Raw genomic sequence first — 23,477 nt, 5'->3', positions numbered from 1 at the left:
TGTCTGTCTGTCTGTCTGTCTGTCTATCTCTGCTTGTCTATCTGTGTTGAGGCTAACGCATTACAAGTAACTCGAGTTACGTAATCAGATTACTTTTTTTTCAAGTAACTAGTAAAGTAATGCATTCAAATAAGTAACGCCAATTACTATGTTTTCTCATGTATTGACTGACAGCTCTCCTGTTCTCATGTTGAGAGAAATCAGGAGTAAGTAAAGAGGTGTTGTGTGCGCTGTGTGAACATGATGTTACTGTAACTCTAGACTAAATGTGAATATGAATTTACTCATCTCACTCGCACAAAAACAAATTCAGTATTCCTCAAAATGAAGAAAAACAGTCAAATGCAAACTCAGGACATGACGCAAACATGTTAAATAACACAAATATCCTTTATGTATTTAATTCCATTTTATTAACCAGTATCTTTGCTGCTGACATTCGATGATCAACCATACTAATAAGCAAAAATAACTTTAGATAAACATAACATTTGTGTTTCTTTTTTTGTTTGTTTGATTTTGAAGAGAGAATATCTATCTATCTATCTATCTATCTATCTATCTATCTATCTATCTATCTATCTATCTATCTATCTATCTATCTATCTATCTATCTATCTATCTATCTATCTGTCTGTCTGTCTGTCTGTCTGTCTGTCTGTCTGTGATCTATCTATCATATGTTATATCTACATATAGTTATATCTATTTATCATTCATTCCATCTATTTGTCCATCTGTTTGTCACCATTCAGTTAAGTTATTAATTTATTTTTATATATTAACTTGGATACATAGATACAGAGGTTTCATTTTGTAATTATAAAAACTCTAACGATATATTTGTATGTCCCCATTTCTTATCAATTTTTAATAAACAAATTAATTCTGCTCCAGGGTTTGATATTTTAGTTTCACTCAATTGGTTAACTAACACTGCTGACTCGCAACCCAATTTTCTTTGGATATTGACTTCAGACAACTTTAATGGGCTTTTGACCCCTGTAAATATTGAGAGAAATTGAGCTTGAGCTTATGAAATATTTCTGGACTGTGATCAGTTGCTAAACAGAGTCAAACTCATCAAGAACATATCAAATTATCTTTTTAACACGTTTTAGGAAAGTTCTTGGACCTCTTTTGAATATATCCCTCCCCTATTTAAAACATGCTGCTAATCTACATAAATATGGCATGGGATTTCCACAGAGAACTCCTTGTTTCCCTTTTTAATTGCTATTTTATTAATTTGCTGTCTTGTAATCATAAAGAAATTTTACAACCAGCAAAGTGTCATATGGAGTAATTAGGTGCCTGTTATATTCTTAATCGAGAGAGAGAGAGAGAGAGAGAGAGAGAGAGAGAGGGTGAATCTCACAACAACAAAAAAAGTCAATTTTTGTTCTTCTTTTTGATAAAATATGTTTTGCATAAAGAATATTAAACCTTTTGCTTAAATTGTAACGGGGCAACGTGGACGAGAGATGTGCGGATCCATTTGCAAGCTTTTATTAATAAACATGTTCAAAACACAGGCAGGGTCGAACACCAGCAAACGGGTATGGTACAGGCAAGACACAAGAGTAGTCCAGTGAACAGACAGGGATCAAATGACAGCAAACATAATCCAGAGGGCGAGGCAAACGGGTAATCCAAAAACATGCAATAATCCAGGCAAGGGGCAAACAGAGTCCAAATTACAAAACAAGAGAGAAATCCAAGACAGGCAGAACATCAGGTAACAGTCAATAAGGCAACATGACGTGATAAGATTTAAACTAGAACTAAGACTGGAAACTATGACAGGGTACTGGCTCCATAAAGTAGCTATCGCTGGGTGAGTGATAAACGCTAAACAGTACTCGGGCCCTGAGAGAGAAGAAGTCCATGGCTTATGTAGTGTGTGTGATTGGCTGCAGCCGTGTGCGTAATCAGAGTGAAATGGATTGTGGGAATTGAAGTCCAGGGTAAGTGTGATAGTCTGTGTAGTGTGAGAGTCCATGTGGTGGATAATGACCTCTGGTGGTGAACAAACGGAAGTTCATAGACCGGATTCATGACCTAAACAAAATAAGACCATTATGTTTTTGTTTGCATTGTGATTTTTTCCCCCTTAAAATAAACCACAAGGGTTTTTTTTATATAATGCTTTTTTTCTGAATTATGAATACTTCTGGATGATTCTAATTACAGCCATACAATTAGTAAAAAGAATAAAATAATGCTATGTTATTAAAAATGCTAAAAGTTTTTAAAAAGGACTTGATTTTCTGTCAAATTATTTCCTCAGAAGTGTGTAAAAAAATTATGAAATGTGATGCATAAAACAATATTTTGCTTCTTTTTTGGAGACCATTTGAGACCTAAGAACTTTTCCTTGATTTGCCTGTTCTTTAATGGCAAAACAAACTGATTTGCTGGCGAATGGGATTGTGCAAACTAGATCAATCAAAGACCTTCCACTCTTACAGGTCCTTCTGGGCTGTGCTGAATTGTTCCTGCTGAATCATTGCTTCTCCTCTTTTTATGCTCATTGTCTCAAAAACTTGAATGAGTCTTACCTTCTGTGCTTTTCAATTGAAATAAAACTCCAACACTGCATCAGCACTTCTGTTTACTGGCTGCTGTTTAGGGAATAAAAACCCTGCGTTAAGACAAACTTGTTCCAAAAAAAACAACACAAGAGTTTTGATATTTAGTGAAGTGTTTAGAAATGGGGTAATGCATATAGCCTAACCTTGTTGTAGTCTATTACTATTTGTTGAATTCATAACATGTATAATGGGGTTTTTATGGTGTTGTTGTTGTTACCTGAGGTGCTGTACTTTTATCATTTATTTTCACTGAGAAAATTTTGTTCAGTGCTACAATCTTAAGAGCCACAGTGTTTTATATTCATTAGGAAATCAATCTATGAATGACTTAATGCATACTGTATTTTAAATTGCGAGAAAAAAATGAAAGCATAAAAAAATACACAATTCATTTAAGTACTTTCTTTCTTTTGAAGTTTAGACAGTCAAACAAGCCAATTAATCAAGTCTTGTTGACATTAACCTTCTTTGAATGTCATCGCTTTCATAGTAGTCATACACCCGCATGTTCCGTACCTTCATAATACAGGGAAATGGTTTACCTCTCTTCCAGCTCTCCGTCTGTTTTGATCACGTTTCATCAGGGCCATCATCCGTTTGGCTCAGAGACACAACAGAGCTCTGAGTAATTGGTAGCGTAGGACTGTGGGAATGCAGCTTGGTACGGGCCCATCTGTCACTGGCTCTGACAAATGATCCAGCCCTGTGCCCAAAATGAAAGGGAATAAAAAAGTAACGGGGTCCCTGTCAGTGACGCATCCCATAATGATCTTCAGTAGAAATGTGTACTCACCACATGGTGCAAAGCACTCATTTAGTCATATGAGAGATGTAAGAACTAGCATTCTTTCACCCCGGTGACATGTCTCCAACAGAGAACATACTGTGTCGCATGGTGTGTGTAAGACCTTCGAAGCATGCAACTTTTTTCAGTATTCAAAAGTAAGGAATGATTCAGGGTTTCTTATTACTTTGCCGTGCATTGTTGTCCATGTTGCTTTGTACCTACTATAGAAGTTAGTAAAGTTAGTGGTTATGAAGGTCAGTTCAGACAAGCAATCACAAAAGGATTCTGTATATGTAAGACCTATTGGTAAAGATGTGTATACTCGCATGTATCCAAAGTGTAAGGAAAGTATGCGGATTGGTCAGGATGTTCGACTAGTTGTCCAGCACCTGATGATTGACTTAATATTTGTGGTGACAGTACTTTATAAAGAATACATTTACAGATGCAACTTCTAGAGATTGTGCTGACAGTTTCTGAGAAGTTCCATCTCTGTCTTCATGTCCTTAAAAGCATTGCAGCTACAGCCATCAACACTTTGATTTTGTAGCAAAAGACAATTACTGTCGGACTTCAGATAACCCGCTGTGAAGGATGCGGTCATTATTATGCATAATCCTTGTTTGTTTTTCTTGTGTGAAGACTATGATTTTTGCAATATGCCTGGTGTATTTATTTGTTTAATATCTGTCAGGTATATTGCATATAGTATATTTATATATTTGGTTGACAACTATTTTTTATTATGTGCAGTTTTCACATAGCCTATATAGTTTGTGAAATTATGGCCTCAGAAGTGTGTTTTGGACTCTGTACTTTCTGCATTTGGGAATGATGATAAATGAAGATAAACTTCTTAAATGTAATTAAACTTCATTAGCATGTTAGCTATACTTTTAGTAAATAAATGCAAAGTTGTTCATAAATGTAAATAAAAGGTTTTTAGCACATAAGCTATAAACTAATAAATGTAAAACATCTTTAGCACATAAGCTATACATGAATTAAAGGGGTCATATGATGCTGCTAAAAAGAACATTATTTTGGGTATTTGGTGATGAAATGTGTTTATGCGGTTTAAGGTTAAAAAAACATCTCCTCTATGCCCCGCCTTTCTGAAACGCGTCGATTTTTACAAAGCTCATCGGTCTGAAAAGCGAGGTGTGCTGTGATTGGCCAGCTATCCAGTGCGTTGTGATTGGCCGAATACCTCAAGAGTGTGATGGAAATGTTACGCCCCTATCATACTGTGATGATGCCCTGTCCGGCCGGAGCGACGAGACAAAAACATTAAAACCCATTATAAACGAGGCATTTGTTGCATCCAGTGGGGACATAATTACAGATTATAATGACTTATACTGTCTTTTTACGTGTTGCGTTGCATCGCGCCACGTAAACATAAAACCACGTCTGCATTTGTGATCGGAGAAATGACAAACAACAAGCGCTACTCTACACTGCTCAAAACTTGCTTTTGAATCGTCAGTGGCAAATTCTTTAAATATAAAAAACGTACTTACAGTCTGTGAGTCAGAACAGCCGGCATTGTAGTCTACTCTCCTGGATCAGGAAACAGTCCTCCATGAAATGCGCTGGACACATCTGAATATTTAAGTTAAACTGTTCTTGAACAGTGTTGTAAATAAAATTTAACCACTGATTTCTAGTCATGTCCACTTTTGGATGGTCAAACAAAGTAGTTTCGCTTTCACAATGAAACCCAGCGTCACACACAGTGGGCTAGAGTGAGCAGAAGCCGGACTTTATGCACCAATACCTTGTATCACTCCAAAGAGAAAGGACAAATTGAAATCGCATCATATGACCTCTTTAAAGTTGTTCATAAATGTAAAAACATCTTTAACACAGTGATACGTTTTTAATGAATGAAAGTTGCTCATAAATGTAAATAAAACATCATTAGTGCGTTAGCCTCACCTTTAGCAACAGCTTAAGCTCTCAGTAAAGAGGCTGTTGAGTGTTGTCGACAGGTGTAAAATGAAACTGCTTTGTTCTTGTTAAGTAAGGGTTCTTAGCGCAATGAGGCGCTAGTTTATTGATTGATGAATGGTTTAGCAGATATGGAAATGAATGGCTTTGGAGCGCACAAGGACACATGAGTCTTTATCGGCGTCTGAATTGCCACTATCTGATTCTCACAATCTCATGTCTGATAGCCCCCCATCTCCCATGATGCAAAGTGGCTTTAGGAGACATAAGCATTTTCGGAAGCTGAAACTGTCTTGTCGGGTCCATCCACACAAACTGCAGTTGATCATGGCATGAATTTCAAGCAGGTCGACGAGGGTAATTCAGTCTACTTGATAATGTCAGGTTGTCAGCAGCATGTTTTGCCTGATGAGTGTTTGTGAGATTCCAGCTGTTAGTAGAAGCCAGAGCCCTATTTGGATGTGACACAGAACAGTAAGTAGTATGCTGGGTGTCTTCTTATCTTTCACTTTTCTTTGACAAGAGTCTAGTTATACTTGTTACCCCAGTAGCCTTCTCTCTGTAACATGTTAATACCACAGATATAATCACATTTATCAACTGCTCTGGTCAATTGTAAGCTCATAATTTTTGTTAAATATAATTTGATAGTAAGGCAATTAACAAAATATAACCTAAAGGGATGGAAATAATTAGCTAAAGTTAGTAAGTTAGCTTTCATGAGGTGTCAGTTTAAAGTTATTATTATATATTTTTACAGTGTTTTGACATTTTTATATTTTTATACTGATTTCTGATAATTTATATAATAGGATGGGTCGTTTCATAGTAAGACATCCCAAGTCATAACACTAAACATCACAGAATTCACCAAGGATAATACTTATTGATGTTTGTGCTGTTGTTTCCTGCCAAAATTATGTCACTTCCTGGAGGACGTTGTCATTAAACGACACACTTTTTTTTTTAGCTAAAGGGATTTTACAAAAGACTGACTGGAGTGAGGGGAAAGACTTATTAAGGAATTAATAAGATGACATGAACGATAATTTTGTGCTATGTTGCTTGAGCAGCTGCTGGCAGGATTTCCTGCAGTATTCTGCCATTACTGACATTTTCTTGCGTGCCCCCAGAAGACAGTTTGGGAACTGCTGCCTTAGTAGTTGACTATGCCATTTCCAATAAATCGACTTGTTTACTTGCCCAGTATCAGAAATGCGTTACAAATAAATGTATGTACACCACATGCTAATGAACACTGCAGTAATTTTATTTATTTAGTTGCTGATAAGGCTGTTTTTCTCTTTTCAGAGGTCTCGTTCCAGAACCACTCTCGATTGCGGACGCCTCCGCTGCCCCTGTCGCACTCCCACTCCCCTAGTCAACACCACGCCGCCTCCATTGGCTCTCTGAGCCGCAGCAACTACACCCAGCGCAGCAACCCGAGCCCGGCGCCCACCGATAGCTCGGCTCTCAATGAGGGTCCCACAAGTGCCCAGGACTCAGGCAGTGCCCAGGACAACTGGCTTCTCAACAGCAACGTTCCTCTAGAGACCAGGTACATTTGGGGCTGTGATGTTCTCGTGGTACAATGGCTAATGAAATAGTCAAATAGAATTGAGTGACTCTGAATTAGGCATTTATAATGCATCGTAAGGCATGCATATGCTGGCTGCATGAAGCGTTTTACACTGTTTGCATCTGTTTAAAAGATCAACTACACTGTTAATACTTAATGAGTATTTATGTAGCCTTTTAACTCTACTTGACACACAATATAGTGTAAAGGGTCCTTCCTGTTATGCAGTACCTTTAGATGTCTCAGATTTTTAAATAAATTGTACATGCATGTGTTGTAATTTAATTAAGTATTTATGTAAAAACAATATACCAGACTTTCAAAGTGCTCTGGTCAATTTTAAGCTCATAAACTCATAACATGATATTGAAACAGTTAACAAAATGGAACCTAAGAGGAAATAAAGAGTCAAAATTAGCCAGTTAGCTTACTTGAGGTGTCCGATTGAAGTTATTATTTATATTTTTACAGTATTTTGAAATGTTTATGTTATTATACACGTCTAATATTTTATATAGTAGAACAGATTTTTAATATATAATAGGTTTCCCGCCAAAAATGGTAATTTCCTGAGATCGATGTCATTAAGCAACAGGCTTTTAGGTTCAAGGGATTTTACAAAAGACTAACAGGCTGGAAAGCAATATTGGAAAATTTTATTATAAATAAATTCTAAATAATATAATTTATATTAATTAATTAAATTGCCAGTTTTTAATTTCTAGCTTTATTCCCCAATATTTATTACATAAAAATGCAGTATGATTGGACATAAAAATGTGCTGATAGTAGGAATGACCTTGCTGAAATATTTTGCTGAATTGAGAATTAAATTAAGCTTTACGGTCTGTTACACAGAAGTTTCATGCGGCTCCGTTTTTACATAAATTCCTGCATCAGGCCAGAATGCATTTAAAACATGACTAAATATACAACAAGAGAAAAGTGTTGTTTTTTTCTGGGCTTTCCGGGCAGTGTTGCTGATCTAATATCTCAAGCCCAAATGCAATAGATGGGCGAATTCTCTCAAGGTTCCGAAGGAGGCTTTGCTACAAACTCAGCTCCTTTTTTTTTAATCTCCCATCAGCCCTTGCTGTGTTTGCTTCTATCTGAGGCACTTGTGTGGAGGAGATCAGTCAAGAACCTCTCAGATGTCTGTTTGCATTGCTCGGGCTGCTTCTCATGCATGGCGGAGGCAAATCAGCGCTGTCAGACCAGCCTGAAGAGAAATTATACATACTGATACTCAGATTACCTCCACCTCCTGCAGTGCTCAACCCAGCCGACCCAAATGGCTCATATTTATTTCAGCTGCTGTAAAAGTTTTAGCTTTTTCTGACTTTGTGCTAGGAGCATCTGTATATCACAGGTCTCAAATCTCAAAACTGTAATGATTTATTGTTGGGATTGCAGAGTTAAAGTAAGGTTTTGTGTGTGTGTGTGGGGGGGGGGTCCTCTTAACTAGTTTTATACGATATGTAAATCTCAAGATTCTCAAAGAAAAAAAAAAATACAATTATAATTTTTTTTAGCTTTTTGATGCTTATGTAACACATTATGTATATTATTATACATTAAAAAAAAATATATATAATATATATATATATATATGAATGTTGAATTTGATTAAGAATGAAAGCAAGCAAAATTGTGTCTTGCACAAGATTGTTTCATTATACTTTATTACAGTAAATGAGCATGATATTTTCTTGATACATGCGATTTTTCCCAAATGATCCTAAACTGAGCTTCCTTGAGTTCATACTTAAAAACAAAATGTATATGTATAAATGTGTATATAATTTTGTAGTGAAATACTATATAACCCACACCTTTCTTTTCTGTGCTTCATTTGGATAGTTATAATGGAGAGTAGCAAGAAATTATGGTAGAGGTAGGATCAAAAAACATTGCAGGCTGAACTTATACTTAACTCTTAAATGCATGGTCCCTTATCTTAGCGTAGACCATTATAACCACTGCTCCAATCCACATAATTGTTGAAAGAATCCTAACAATTGTATTATTTACTAATAAGCATAAACACTAGGACACTTGCTTGAAAACTCTCTGTTTCTTTGTCGTCTTGATGCGTTTGTGACCAGCATGGGTGTGAACGGTCCACTCAACAGGAAAATGAATGTTAATTTGAATTTGCTGAGGGACAGTTAGCAACATAATGACTGATTAAACATCATGGATTTCCCCAAACTTTAATCTGGACCAGGTATTCCCACGGGAGAGGGAAACAGATGGTCATGCCAGCCGATCTGCGGCATAAGAAGAGTGGCGGAAACACCCCACCCTCCACAGCTCCCTCCTATCTAAAAAAGGAGCGATCAATTATCCGAATCCCTCTGATGAAATTGGAACCATTAGCAATATCCACAAGGGCAGTGAAAGATGGCCTGTCATTTAGGCTTTAGCTAATGGCTTTGTAATGGTTCCCTCTCACAACTCTTGTACAGCGGGCTGGAATGAGTTGGATGAGTCCCTGGATATATAGGCTTACCCTCCTATTGGACGAGAGCCAGGCAATGCCATTCTTTTATTGGCTGCTTTTATGTTTTCTTCTCTGACTCCTCCAAACCGGCCTCTGGGCCCTTGTTGTCTTCGTTTAAAACTTTAATTTGCCTCCCAATGCTCGAACAAGCCAACAAATGTACATAAGCCAGCCAAAGACAATCGGTAGAGCAGTCTGGAACAGCTCTGAAGAAAAGAAAGCAAACATTTTCTCTTGTTGAATTGAAGGTGTTGCGTCTGCCCAATGCATGTCGACGGTTAATTTCTCCATTGCATTATCTCAGTCTCCACTTATGGAACAGCCGTCTCAGGGGGCACGGAGCTACAGCAGACATGCTTCACTGAATGCACACGGAGTTCCTCTCTGAATGTTAATAAACCTCTGCTTTATGAAACCATTTATTATTTAAAAACTGCACAAAAAAATCTTAAAGCAGGATTTAGAGTAACCACTTGGGAATTCTGTCAGTATAATGTGTGATTCATCTGAATAGTGTTGTGTCAGCCCATTAAACACAAAGAATATGAAGAAGTGAATGGAAAAGTAATGCCTTGTTTTCTTTTAACCACAATCATAAAGGAGCCAGAATACTCTAATGTTTATCAGAGAAGAACAGGACGCTTGCAGAGAGGGGCATGGGTCATACAACACAAGGTACATGTGTGGTAAAAGAGCACGAGTGCTCTCTGGTGGGGCGTGCCGGGTTTCACGGGGATAAAGCCCCCCACACAGCACTTTAGTTCCATAAGGATGTCTCTGTTCCCCCACTTTCACCGAAATGGTGCTGATGCTGGTGAAGAGCTATGGGACCCGCGGACCTCTTTCAAAACCGACCCAAAATTAAACTGCTGGAGAGACGTTTTCATAATTGGCTGTTACTTAAATCACAGCACATCACTTTCTCACACCTTTCCAAAACAATTTAACTGCTTTCCCACATGCTGGGATACGCTCTTGTGCTGTTATACAAAACATCAGAACTCTTGTAACTCTGCCAGCTAGATTAGAAGTTGGGAACGAACTGTTGTTTAGTTAAACACATTGCAATGGGTGTTTCCAGTATAAACAGCTTTGTAAGAAGATAATGGTAAAGATCTACTTTTTGTTTGATCTAGTTTTGTTTCACATCAGTCTTGCCAGACTGAGTTGTTGTTTAAAAATATAATTTAATGTGAAGATTCTCTCGCCCTCTGTTCTATGATGTTGTCAGTAAATTGTTTAAGAACTATTGGTTTAGAGTTTTTTTTTTCCCCCCTGAACACTGCTTTTACTGCAGTTGAAATACATGAAACGGTTCCAAATTGGGCTCCGGATCTGGCACCAGCACTCTGTCATTGGAAATTAGAGTTTGTTTGTCTTTGTCGGCCTCTCCACTCTGTCCATTTACAGAAATTTGCCGGGTGATCACATTTTTGTGTTTGCACATCTGTCTCCCTCTTCAACGCATGTCTCACTCTCGTTCCATCTGTCCATCTCTCCACCTGTGTGTAGAAACATAGCAAAGCAGACATTCCTAGAGACTTTACAGGACAACTTTATAGAGATGGACATACTGGCCACAGCTCGCCGCGACGGCGCTTGTACTGATGGGTATGTTGCATGATCTGACCGTGGCTGCTGGGATCTGCTTTGCCATGCTGCATAGTGGTACCTGTGGACACTTGTTTCTCATTACATAGTGACATTTGTGACAAAATCTAACACGTTGCATCACTTACTGTATGAATTGCATGGTTTTTTAACCATAATTATTTCTGAACACAAACTAACAACTTTTCTAATTAACCCTGAATGCATTAGCATTCTTCTCTAAGGAACTGTTCATAAGTCCTTTATTGCACACTACAAGACTGAACCCTGTTACCTTGATAGAAATCACAGATTTTAGACAGCATCTATGGCAAGCACAGTTGTTAGTGAGTCAGCCTGATAGTTTTTTTTTTTTTTTACTTCCACGTTTTTGACATTTAAGTTACAAACTTAATGCTAGTAATCAGAGAAAGTCTTTTTAAAAGTTATTGTTAGAGGAATTTTATTATGACAGGACAGTGAAGGAGAGATGGGAACAACTAGGGATGAGAGTTGGGGATGGGATCAGGAAAAAATAATATTGAGCCAGGAATTGAACTCTGGAGCGCTACACATGAGGCTATGGCTCTGACAGATATGGGCAATTCACAAGATAATTTTTATTTGCATTGCTAGCTACAGTCCCGAAACCAATTTAAAACCTGGTACAAATTTTAGCACATAGCAATGTGCCAACATGACAAGCTTCTGTTCTGTAGTGTGCACAAGGCTTAAGATTTTTTGCAAGTCTGTTGTTCTGTTTTCTTGTACCTCAGTAGGCTAACATTCTTTGTTTCCCCTTGTCCGGTCAGTACAGCTTGACAGCACATTCAAAGTCAATGACTTCACCGTAGATTACGCCATCCACAGTGAATAAGCTGTCGTGATAATGTACATCCTGCATAATCCCACAGCTTCTTGACACACGCACTCTTAGGGTGAATTAGTCACTATGAGGGCTTTGTATTAACAAGAATTCACTGTGGTCACTCGCGCTGTAAATTAAATTTGATATTGATTCAAAATTCTGATATAATGCACCCCACGGGGCACAGTGTGTCTTGCTGCCACTGCTCATGGCAACAGCTTGGAAAAGTGCTTAGTGACAGCAGTACTGACCAGTGCAGGGACTCAAGCCTACACACTCTACAGATATTGTTTAACATGATGAGAAAACACTTACCACACAGTGCTCTCTAACGTCCTATTTTTGTGAACATAAGCAATAACGTTTTCTGTGTCTCTGCAGACACTTTCTGTTCAAGCCTGGTGGGACTTCGCCCTTGTACTGCACGACTTCACCTGGCTACCCTTTGACATCCAGCACTGTCTATTCTCCCCCTCCCCGGCCCCTGCCGCGGAACACCTTCTCACGGCCTGCCTTTAGCCTGAAGAAACCCTATAAGCACTGCAACTGGAAATGTGCCGCCCTTAGTGCCATCCTCATCTCTGTCACCCTGGTGTTCCTGTTGGCATATTTTATTGGTAAGTTCACACCTCTGCATTCTCATATTCCCTCAAAGGTGTGACATACAAGAGATGACTTATGTGTTTATTTTTTGGTTATGACTTTTGTGTTGAATTTGATCTGTTTCCACATTGTGCCAGAGTACCGTCACAAAAAGATGCTGTAGTTGATTCACTTTTCAATCATTTGCTTTCAGTGTCCCACAACTGTATTCAGCTTGGTCAGTGAACCAAATCAATAATGGACAACAGATAAAGTGAGATATGATTCAGCCATATCAACAGTTCATGCTTGGTGTGATTTGATTTTTCCCATTTGGTTAACATTTCTGGATTTAAACAGAGACTACATAGAATCATTAACTGTCCATGATTTATTACAGCTGTATTAGTTCTGAACTGTATTAGTCTGAACATTTACTACAGACATACCTGAACTTTACTGGGGTGCGGAATGTTACTAGGTCTGCTAGTAATTCTGTTATATGTTTCATATAATCCCATGAAAGAAGTGGAAAATCCAATGTACATGTAAGAAGATGAGAGCTAGTCTAGCAGTTCCAAATAAAGTGTGTCCATACCTTAAAGAGTAAATCAATAATAACAATAATGTTTTATATAACCCAATATATTTTAGAGAACAGCATGAAATGGGTTTGCATAATGTGTGTCTGCTTAGAATGGGAATTGGTACGTGTAATCTCACACAGAGCCCACAGAATGAAATAATATTTTTTTTAAGTTGAAAATATAGGGAAAAAGTCATTTGCACAAGGTGCATCCAAATGGAGATCTCACAGATGTGTCTTCATTATTACAGACTAACAGCTTTCCACAGATTAGGTACTGAGAACAAAAAATTCAGTGTAAAAGAACTGAAATGAACTCTCATCCATCCAGTCATCTATTTTTGATTAAAAAAAACAATTGCTATCCTGTGATTCTGTACAGTGATTTGGAATCTACATTAAAATACTGTTAGCTGATAATACTAATTGCTCAGCTTTGTTCAAAACTCTATTTTAAGGTACTCTTGGGTGCTTTGCACACTATATGTGGTGCATGCGACTAACCTTAATAGCTGCCTATGTAAAATGCTTTTCAAAGATGCGTCATTATGCTCAATTTTTAGGTAGAAGGCATTGCAAGTTTGCAGTGTGTTTTACGCTTGTTAGGTTATTGCTGCAATTGTGAGTTATGTCTCCTATGTGCTTCCTGCAAGAAGCTCTATATGTGTGCCATGCAGAATTGCTGTCTATGTAGAGCATTTGTTTTCTATCCTGAAAATACTTTTAAGTGGTGTCTTAATAGGTGAATGCCTAGTAGGCAGCAGCTCACTTTTTGGAACAAATCTAGATACTGTTGTCTACATTAAATGCCTAAGCACTGTGCTTAATGAAGTTATTCTCTGTGTTAGCTAGGTGGCTAGTTAAGCTCTGACCTTGTTAGGAGCCCTGCAAAGCCCACCAAGCCAATGTATCTTAATCACTTAATATAATTACAGACACCCCACCCCATCCTAACCCTCTTCCAAAATCAAGCTCATCTCCCTGTGCACCTCAGGTAAACACGCATGAAACCGTAGCTCACCCTGAGAATCTGGGATTCAATCAACAACAAGGGGTCACGTTTAATTAAAAGCTGATGAGAAAATATATTTAATTTCAAGTGCAATTAATTATGTAGGCCTGTAATTGGAAACTCTAGCTGTGTTGTCTAATGAACCCAATTAAACTTTCCGACAGATGTTTTTGACTTGCTGCATAGTTTTGCCATTTACCCCTATTCTTTTTTTCTGTGGAGTTTGCAAGAATCGCTTCCATGAAAGGAGTGAGATCGCAGAACTGGGAGTGGTGTGCCATTTTCTCAGTGGTGGCATGCTCATTAAGAAGGTCATTATGTCCTCGGCATCTGAAGGTCATCAGTTTCCCTCTGTGTTCATTTCTTAGCGTGCTGGGTCCTCATTGTACCGCCCAACATGCAACCTCAGTCATAGCCACAAGACACTCACTCCAACTGTCGACTGACTTTGGACCTCCAGTCTTTTGTTTTCTGTCTCTTTGTTTCTTCATTATTACAATCAGCTCAATGTATTTTCAGGTTTACCTTCAGCTAAATGTATTTTTGTCGGATTGTCAAGGGATTGGATGTTCTGGGGTTGAAATGACTGGTGATGTTTATAGGTCTTATACGGGTTGTGGGTTTGTGTCACAGTGAAGTTTCGGCTTGTGGTAGCCTACATTATGAGGAGACTTTAACCTAAATGTGGAAGACTTTGCAACTGGAAAGTTAGGTCACAATTCTGTTCTGTCACCATGGTACCCTTGAGCATGACACTTAGCACCAGGTCACCCCAGGGAAACTTTCTTTGCAATTTGCATAGCATCACTTTGGACCAAAAACCGCCTTGTAAATTGGCAGGTTGCTATAGTATCTGCCTGCCGAAACGAAGCTGTTTTATCAAGGCATTCTGGGAAAGTGCATTCTCTGTGGCCAGACTTTATACGCACTCTTACCAGAGTAGGGATATTACTCACTCCAGACAGATTCCTCTAAGCTTCACTGTGAAAGTAAAAAATGGCTTAAGACTTTTTGATCTACTAACTTGCTGATGATGTGCTTTTCACTGCCTCTCATTTATAGTCAACAGTCTGAACTTGAAGTATGACCAGAGGAGGGCACATAGAAAAGAGGAAGTTCCACTGGGAGTTTTTGTGAAAAGATGAGGCACTCGTGACTGGGGAAACTTAACACTCAAGAGTGCTCTCCAAGGTCTCACTGGTTTGTCTGCTGATTGATTTGACACCTACTTGTCTTTTTTAAGGGCTTAAAATCCATGTGTGCTTAAAGAAAGCCGCGAGTAACAAAGACCTTAAAGATAAACTATAAAAAAATAAACATATTCCTTCAGTCAAGAGCAAACTCTTCACTAAATGAAGTAGTCTAAAACAAGGGCATTGATCAAACCTGTCATCTTCTTTGTTTTACTTCCATTTGTAAAATTGGTGATTGGCACCTTCACATCAGCCTTTCTTTCATAGTCAAGATTGCATAGTCGAATATGAGATGGCTGCCCAAAAGTGCCAAACATCTTGTGCACCAGGATCCCGGCAGGAGGTGTGTCGGAGTAATTAGACAGCTAATGAGAGGACTGAGAGCTGCCTTGTTCAACGCTCATCCATTTAAGTGTCTAAGGGGAATTAATTAACCATATGCTTGCTAATGCGCCCTGTCCATTCTATGACAGATGAGCAAGAAATGGCATTTTTCAACCCATGAGTACTCTGCCCCCAGATCCCAGCATTGTCCTCTTTTTTTGTCATGGGATAAAGCTGTTTTTGTTGGAGGTAAATGTGGGATAGATAGTGTATTTTGTTGTTGTCTGTTTCTCAGGAGATGTTTCAAAGGCTTGAATCACAGAAGTGGAGCAGTAATGAGCTTGTGTTCCTCCCAGACTGAAGCAGTAGTTTTTTCAAGCTTTCTGCTTTCTAATTGGCTTGCACGGATCTGCCAAAGTGGCCTGCCAAAGCAGAGATTGCAGGGACGTTGTGTGCGTCCAGGCTTGCATTTCAGCATGGCTGCCATTTTACACTCAACAGGTCGTGGGGTCATTCCACTTGCCGTTCCAGCGGGTCACTCATTAAAAAAACACCCAGCTTAGACCGTTTCCACCTGTCCCTGCTTTGCTCCTTACTCAGGGAGCCTGTCTGACAGCTCAGAGAGAGAGAGAGAGAGAGAGAGAGAGAGAGAGAGAGAGAGAGTGAGAGTGAGTTTGGATGATGGAAGAGTTTGGGCTAGTCGGAGAAACATATTTCATAAGCTGGACTCTTCCCAACGCACTCTGGAAATCATAGATTCCGGGACAGCTCGGGCATAAATCATAATGAGGTTTGGTAGTGGGGGGTAGCCGGGAAGTGTGTGAGGCATTTTACATCAGAGCTAGACAGGAGAAGTTGCAAAGGGGTCCAGATGGAAGATGGGCCCCTTGAAGGAGCAATTACTTGACACCTAGACCCATGATGCCTTTGATTCGATTGTCCACCCCCACTGCCCATGCGCCGTCTGCACTCTCCGCTTCCTCGCACAGAGCCACAAATCAACTAATGTGCAGCAGAAAAAGAGAGCGAGCTAGAGGAATGCCTTACTCGATCTTGGGTGATGACAAACCAAGCCATCTGTCTCGTAGCGTGTCTGTCCGTCTTTGACATAGTCAATTCCAGCGGTACTGATGGGGGCGGAGGCACCCAGTCGTTTGCATTTATATTGTCTCTCAAGACAGCCACGACTTTTTATCGCCTCCACAAATGCACTCTTGCAAAAGTAACAGCAACATTCAGACCTTTCTTCAGGAATGCCCGAATCTGTCGGAATGCAATCAAGAAAATGCACGGCCTGCAATTTTCCAAATGGCTATTGATTGAGTAAGCCAGAGGATGGCAACTCTCATCCACCGTAGCAACGCCTGTCAAAGGCTTCATCGTTTTTCAGGCCACATTTTCACCATTTAGTAAATGTAGAGTGGTTACCACGTAATATGGCTTTAATTAATGGCAAAACATGCAAAGGGATGTGAAGCAGAACTCTCCATTTGTCACGACTAGTTTGATCCGCAGTCTGTGAGAGGTGCGCTGGGCTTTTAATACTCCCAATTTGAAGGTTCCGGTTAAGCTAGGGCAAGCACATCTTTGCAGAATCTTAAGGATCATTGATTTTACAACATGTAAAGCAGGACAAATGATATCCAACCAAAGGCCCAAAGAAGCAATTAGACAAAGCTCTTTGTTTTTCTTTGCAAATGAATTCAGGCACATCTTTCCCTCTGTAAACACAACTCCATCCAATCAACCCCTACTCAGTGAGGCATTGCTCTCTTAGTATCATTATTAATGATGAAACTGGTGTAACCCCCCCCAAACAACCAACACGAATGAGCAAAGTACCTCCACTACTTCTACTTTTTTCTGTTTCTAGTTATGCTCATACTGTATGTATGGTTTTATTTTGAAATAAAAGATCCTTCAACAACCTACAACAACACCCAACACCATGAAATTGCATGAAACAGTTTATGATTTGTATGATGATAAATATGGAATACATGAATTGTTTTGTTTCTAGTGTCAGTCTGGAGTCCGGTGCCAGACATGTCCTGATTCTTCCGGTTGGACTTGGATTTTAACACAGCACTTTACATACCTATAAAGAGCATGATAGTCAATGTTACTTAACAGGGTGTGTGATTATTAGCATTGTCTTAGTGTCTTGTAGACACCTAAATTGAGGTGACAGTGTTAAAGTTTCCTCACTTTTTTTTTTTTAAAGAATCTGCTGAAAAGTTTTAGTGTTCCGTCACACAAAAATCAAGATTGAGTAGAGGTCTGGTAATTATGCCAGCTATATGTTTCTTTCACAAATGTTTTGACAGAAGAATAAATCATTCATTTAGACCTTTTCTCACCCTGATTGAGACGAGATATTTGCCGCTACACAAAACAAATACATTGTCACCTCTCCATTGAGTGGAGCGGAGAAGTAATATTAGCTCTGAATTGTCACTACAGGTTGTCAAGAGAGTGTGACAGAGAAAGCCACTTGTGCAATTTGAAACCAGCTCTGTACTTGTGAAGGAGAAACGGGAACTCACGTAGGAAGAGAAATGGAGCATTAGAAAAAGACAAGGCTAAAGATAATTTGTTTTATCTACTCCGACATCGCCGTAGTCCACCATAGTTTGTGTCGACAGCCGTTATCTTACATACTGTGGCTGCATCCCAATATGCATACTATCAGTACTACAGTAAGAAAATCTCATCCCTTATGGTGTGTTGATATTAGTATGATAGTATTAGTATGATATTAGTGCCTGGATGCTATACTATTTTTGAAGCTTGCTTTTCTTCTTCACTTTTTAACTTACAAAATAGTCCAGCCAATAGTAGAGCAAATTTTGCTATATCATATAGGCCTATGCTCTGAATCATTTAATAGCACAAGTGAACCACAGTATTGAGTAATAATGTTTTTTTAAGGAATTTTGCTACATGCTAACATTTAACAAATTCCCATACTGTAGCCTATATTCTAGCATCACAATCTTAATTACATTCTTTGGTTATTTACAACCTGTGCTTTGAACTTCCATTCTGTGCAAGAAAGAGCTCCAAGGCCTTTTGTTGGCATTTTATCTGCTGACTGAAGACTTCCAGGACAAGGTTTTGCCTGGCTAAGCTGGTCCTGACCATTCTCATCCTGGTGATCCATCATGCCTGGCCCTTCCTTCCCTGTTCACTTTGCCATCAGAGTTCATCCCAATGGTTGCTTCTTTTGTTGACCTTGTGAAATATCACCGTGTCTTCTGGTGCTGTTCATGCATTCATCCGTACCTCTTGTTGTGTTCTTGCTGACTTGATCATTTCTTTGTCTGTTTAGCCTCGGGGGGTGTTAGTAAGCTAATGGGCATGAAAAGAAAAGTTGCCCTGTGGGCTCTGGCTTTTCTCTCTGTGGGTTGTACAACATTTTTCTCCAAGGGTGGGGGGATGTCCCCCTCCCCCCACTTTGTTGTTTTCATAGTGCCTTAAAGAAATGTATATACACTACTAGTCAAAAGTTTGGAATAATGAACATTTTACACGTTAGATAGCACTTTAGGCTACGTTTACACGAGAACAATGTAGTCAAAAACGGAAATGTTTTTCCCTTGCGTTTTTAAAAAGTTTCACGTATACACGACAACGTTTTCAAAACGATTTGCATTTACACATATCTGCGTAAAACGGCCAAGAACGCTGTATTACGTATGCCAGGACAGTAGTTGGCACAGTCACCTTGTTAGTAAACAGTACCTGTAAGGAAGTGACGATTATATGTTGTATATGATGCGTCTCCGCTGTTGGTTGTAATATTGGTGAAGTAAATCCACACTTTGCTGAAGAAGCATTTGCAAACTCTTGAACAGCAACAACAGTACCATGTACTCCGCCATTGTTGTGTATGTTTTTCGCACTTGCCTTTAAAATCGACACATACCGCACATGTCTACTTACCTGACACATACTACGCATGCACATGAGGTCACCGTTTTCAAGGATTCCCATTTTGGGTGTTTACACGGAAACAATAACGGTGGCGTTTTCAAAAATTGCACTTTAAAACCCGTTTTCAAAAATATGCGTTTTCAGTCCCCATAAATTGGCTGAAAAGTTGTCGTGTAAACGGACCCTTATATTAGGGAACACTATTCACTATAAAAGCATATAAAGCACATATTAATGCATGACCATATTCTACTGTATATCCCTTAACCCTACCCAATACCTAAACATAACTACTATCGAGGTTTATTGAGGGAAAACTCTTAGTTAATAGTGAATATGTGTTTGAACAAGTCTTGTATGCTCTTATTATATTGTGAAATATTATTGCAATTTGAAATAACTTTTTTCTGTTTTAATATAAAATGTAATTTATTCTTGTTGTGGCAAAGATAGATTTTTAGCAGTCATTACTCCAGTCTTTAGTCACAGAAACATTCTAATATGCTGATTAGAGCTCAATTATTATTATGTCTAATTATTAATAATGGTTCTCATTATTGTTTGTTTGAATAAAATAATTAATTTCTTCTTTTTTTTATCTTACCCAAAACATTTGAATGGTAGTGTATCACTGTTTACACAAACATATTAAGCAGCTACAACTCTTTTCAACATTGATTACAGAAACATTCTAATATGCTGATTAGAGCTCAATTATTATTATGTCTAATTATTAATAATGGTTCTCATTATTGTTTGTTTGAATAAAATAATTAATTTCTTCTTTTTTTATCTTACCCAAAACATTTGAATGGTAGTGTATCACTGTTTACACAAACATATTAAGCAGCTACAACTCTTTTCAACATTGATGATAAAAATAAGAATTGCTTCTTGAGCACCAAATCTGAATATTAGAATGATCATAGGTCATGTGAAACTAAAGACTGGAGTAATGATGCTAAAAATTCAGCTTTGTCATCACAGGAATAAAATACATTTTTAAAAATATGTTAAATAGAAAAAAGAAAACATTTAATTTAAATTGTAATACTATTTCATTGTATTACTTTTTACTGTAGTTGATCAAATAAATGCTCTTTCAACAATATTAAATTCAACAATATTTAAGTTAGAAAATCTCATTGATAAGAAAGAGTGTCCATTGGAAAATCCACAACAGCAATGACGTCATACTTGCATATTAAGATGCAATGGGCTGTGGTTCTTTTAGCACTCTTAAACTGCCAAAGATTAATCAAGTCAAAACACATTTGTTTTCATACAGCCTTGGTTTAATTACCCCACAGCCTTCAGGATGTTAATTTTCTGATGCAGTGTCTATAGTATTCCTTAGTGAATCTAATTTAATTACAATAATGTACATCAAGGCACATGCTCAGTAATCACTGCTCCAGCTCACGTAAATTTACCATCTGCCGCTGCTCTTTCTCCGCAGCCATGCACCTCTTTGGACTCAACTGGCATTTGCAGCCAATGCAGAGGCAGATATATCAGCTGACAGAGGACAACACGAGTGGCCTACATCTGCCTACAGATCTGGGCTTGCCGCCTTTGGGCAACACAGGTCTAGAGTTTCCGGACAGAGGAAGCAAAGATGACGGTATGTCCAAGTTTGATGTTTTAAACTCAACACACTCAGATGTGTCTTTATTCAAGTACTGAATGTCCAGATTACATGGTCCAGTCATTTCCCAATGGGTAAAATAAAGTTCTGCCTAGTGTTGCTTTCGTCAACGAAAATTATGACTAAATATCGTCGTCAACGAACTTTTATCACGTGACGAAAACGTAAATGCTGGTCATGTGACGATGACTATAATTAAATGTATAATTCAATATTGTTGACGAATAAAAAAAGGGACTAAATGTGGTTTACAAAATAAAAACTATGCTAAAATGTCTCTTCATTTTCATTGACAAAAACGAGACGAAACTAAATGTTATAACGTTATTTCATCTCGTTTAGTCGCGTTATTATTATTATTTTGCAGTATTTCTGTTTCCTGTGTCTCACTTCAGTGGCTGCATCAGGTCGCATTGCGCAGACAAATTTTCATATCGGTGCATCCCTAGTGTATTTCATTTTTATTAGAGCAGTGTTTCCCAACTGGGGTGCCGCGTCTGTCGAGAGCAGGGGTGCCGTGTAAAAAATCATTTTTTAATATTTTTAAATTGCTAAAATGTTCAAAAAAGCAGCTATTATATAATATCCATTTCTAATGTCACCAATAATTAGAGATGCACTGAAATTTCCGAAAATTAATTCACATGGTAAAGCTGAATTTTTATCAGTCATTACTGCCGTTACAGCCATTACTGCATTAACATCACATGATCCTTCAGAAATCATTCTAATATTCTGATTTGCTGCTCAAGAAACATTTCTTTTTATTATCAATGTTAAAAATAGTTGTGCTGCTTAATATTTTGGATACCCTGATACATTTTTTAGGATTCGCTGATGAATAGAAGGTTCAAAACAACAGTTTATTTGAAATATAAATATTGATAAGAATGTCTTTACTGTCTCTTTTGATCAATTCAGCATCCCTGCTGAATAACATTATTAATTTCTTTTAAAAAGAAATCATACTGACCCTAAACTTTGAATGGTAGTGTACATTCCAGCGAATATAATTTGACACATTACATAAGTCCTTTCAAAATTCTTCAGAAGTTCATACCCCTGAAATTCATCTTATATTTCTGATACTGCCAACATAATCTCATTTTGTTTAGGTCAGTTGCATTGCATTTGTTCCCGCTATGGATTACCTGAAGTCTCTTGAGAGGGGTTGCAGAGCTGCTCATGCAGAGAGTTAGTGTTTGTAGTCCTGGGAAAGACAGTCGTTGTTTGTGTTTTCTAGACAGTAATCTTTTAAAAAACAGATTTGTGACTCAGCTGCTGACAGCACAGACAGGCTGGCAGCACCAAGGCCACATGCCAGTACCTCTTTTCCTGTTCTCTTTTGCTATATCTCTTTCCCTCTCAGTCGGTCGCTCTCGACGTCACGTCGGAGGACCGACGAATTGGGATCTCGCTTAGAGGGACCAATCTACTTTGAGTGTAAACTAAACGAGCCAATGCACATTGGCATGCGATTATTGCATCCAGCTGCTGCTGATCACAGCTTGAGTATAAGTAGGCAGCAGGTGCAGCGCATATTCAGCTTTTCGCTTCGGAGCCGAGCGATCACATCGTTCCGCTCCTGACTACTCTACTTAGAGAAGAAGACTGAACGAGTTCAGCGCGCTCTTGGAGAGCTCTTCGTGTTGGTGGACGGCGCTTCAGCGGTGGTGGTTTCCCGTGTCGAGTGGGTTGCACACATCAGGCTGCACTACCCCCTGTTTGTGTTGCAGATGATCATCTCCCCTGTGCGCCTCAGCACGCTAAAAGAGCTTTTTCCCCTAAAAGAGCAATTTCGGGTGCGTCTTTTTAAAGACGACGTTGCTTGGCAAACTTGACGTTACGTCTTTATAAAGACGATGTGGGTCTTGCTATAGACAACGTATCACCCGGGCATTCTGGATGCGGTCGTTACCTGGCGCTGGGTGATGGTCACGATCGCTGCCTCTCGTGCCTGGGCATGAAGCACGCTGAGGTGGCTTTCGTGGATGGTTCATGCTCCCATTGCGGGGGTATGACCATCTCGGCGTTGCGGACCGGACTCCATTACCTGCAAGGGGGCGGAGTGCCCGTGCCACTGCCTAGATCTGGGGTTCCCTCTGGTGGCAGCCGGGGGCGTCCTTTTATGGCGGTGGGCGGACTGGTCTTACGGTCACGGTGAGGAATTCCCCTCCGGGGATGCCCAAGCCCTCTGGCACTTCAAAACCAGCGGAGCTCTCAAAAAGAGCAAGTTGGACCCTCCCGGGGGGTACCACCTGTTTCTTTCGACGCTCCCCCCGACGATCGGATGTCGTTTGCAGCATCGGAGGGTGAGCCAGA

At 39.0% G+C, this 23,477-nt stretch overlaps 1 protein-coding gene across 1 annotated transcript in view; it reads left to right on the top strand.

The window, feature by feature from the left end:
* The window catches only part of LOC107561733 (teneurin-4-like), a 264,331-nt gene that overhangs the window by 117,131 nt on the left and 123,723 nt on the right, over nucleotides 1–23,477 (top strand). The window contains exons 5-8 of the mRNA XM_016246207.1: nucleotides 6,646–6,892; nucleotides 10,929–11,027; nucleotides 12,256–12,491; nucleotides 20,967–21,148. Coding sequence (XP_016101693.1) covers nucleotides 6,646–6,892; nucleotides 10,929–11,027; nucleotides 12,256–12,491; nucleotides 20,967–21,148 — 764 coding nt within the window. The remainder of the gene's footprint in view (nucleotides 1–6,645; nucleotides 6,893–10,928; nucleotides 11,028–12,255; nucleotides 12,492–20,966; nucleotides 21,149–23,477) is intronic.

This window comes from Sinocyclocheilus grahami, unplaced genomic scaffold, assembly GCF_001515645.1.
Source record: "Sinocyclocheilus grahami isolate Dianchi unplaced genomic scaffold, SAMN03320097.WGS_v1.1 scaffold790.1, whole genome shotgun sequence".
Taxonomy (NCBI): domain Eukaryota; kingdom Metazoa; phylum Chordata; class Actinopteri; order Cypriniformes; family Cyprinidae; genus Sinocyclocheilus; species Sinocyclocheilus grahami.
Note: the sequence above shows the minus strand (reverse complement) of the source record. Positions and strands in the feature narration are given on the sequence as shown.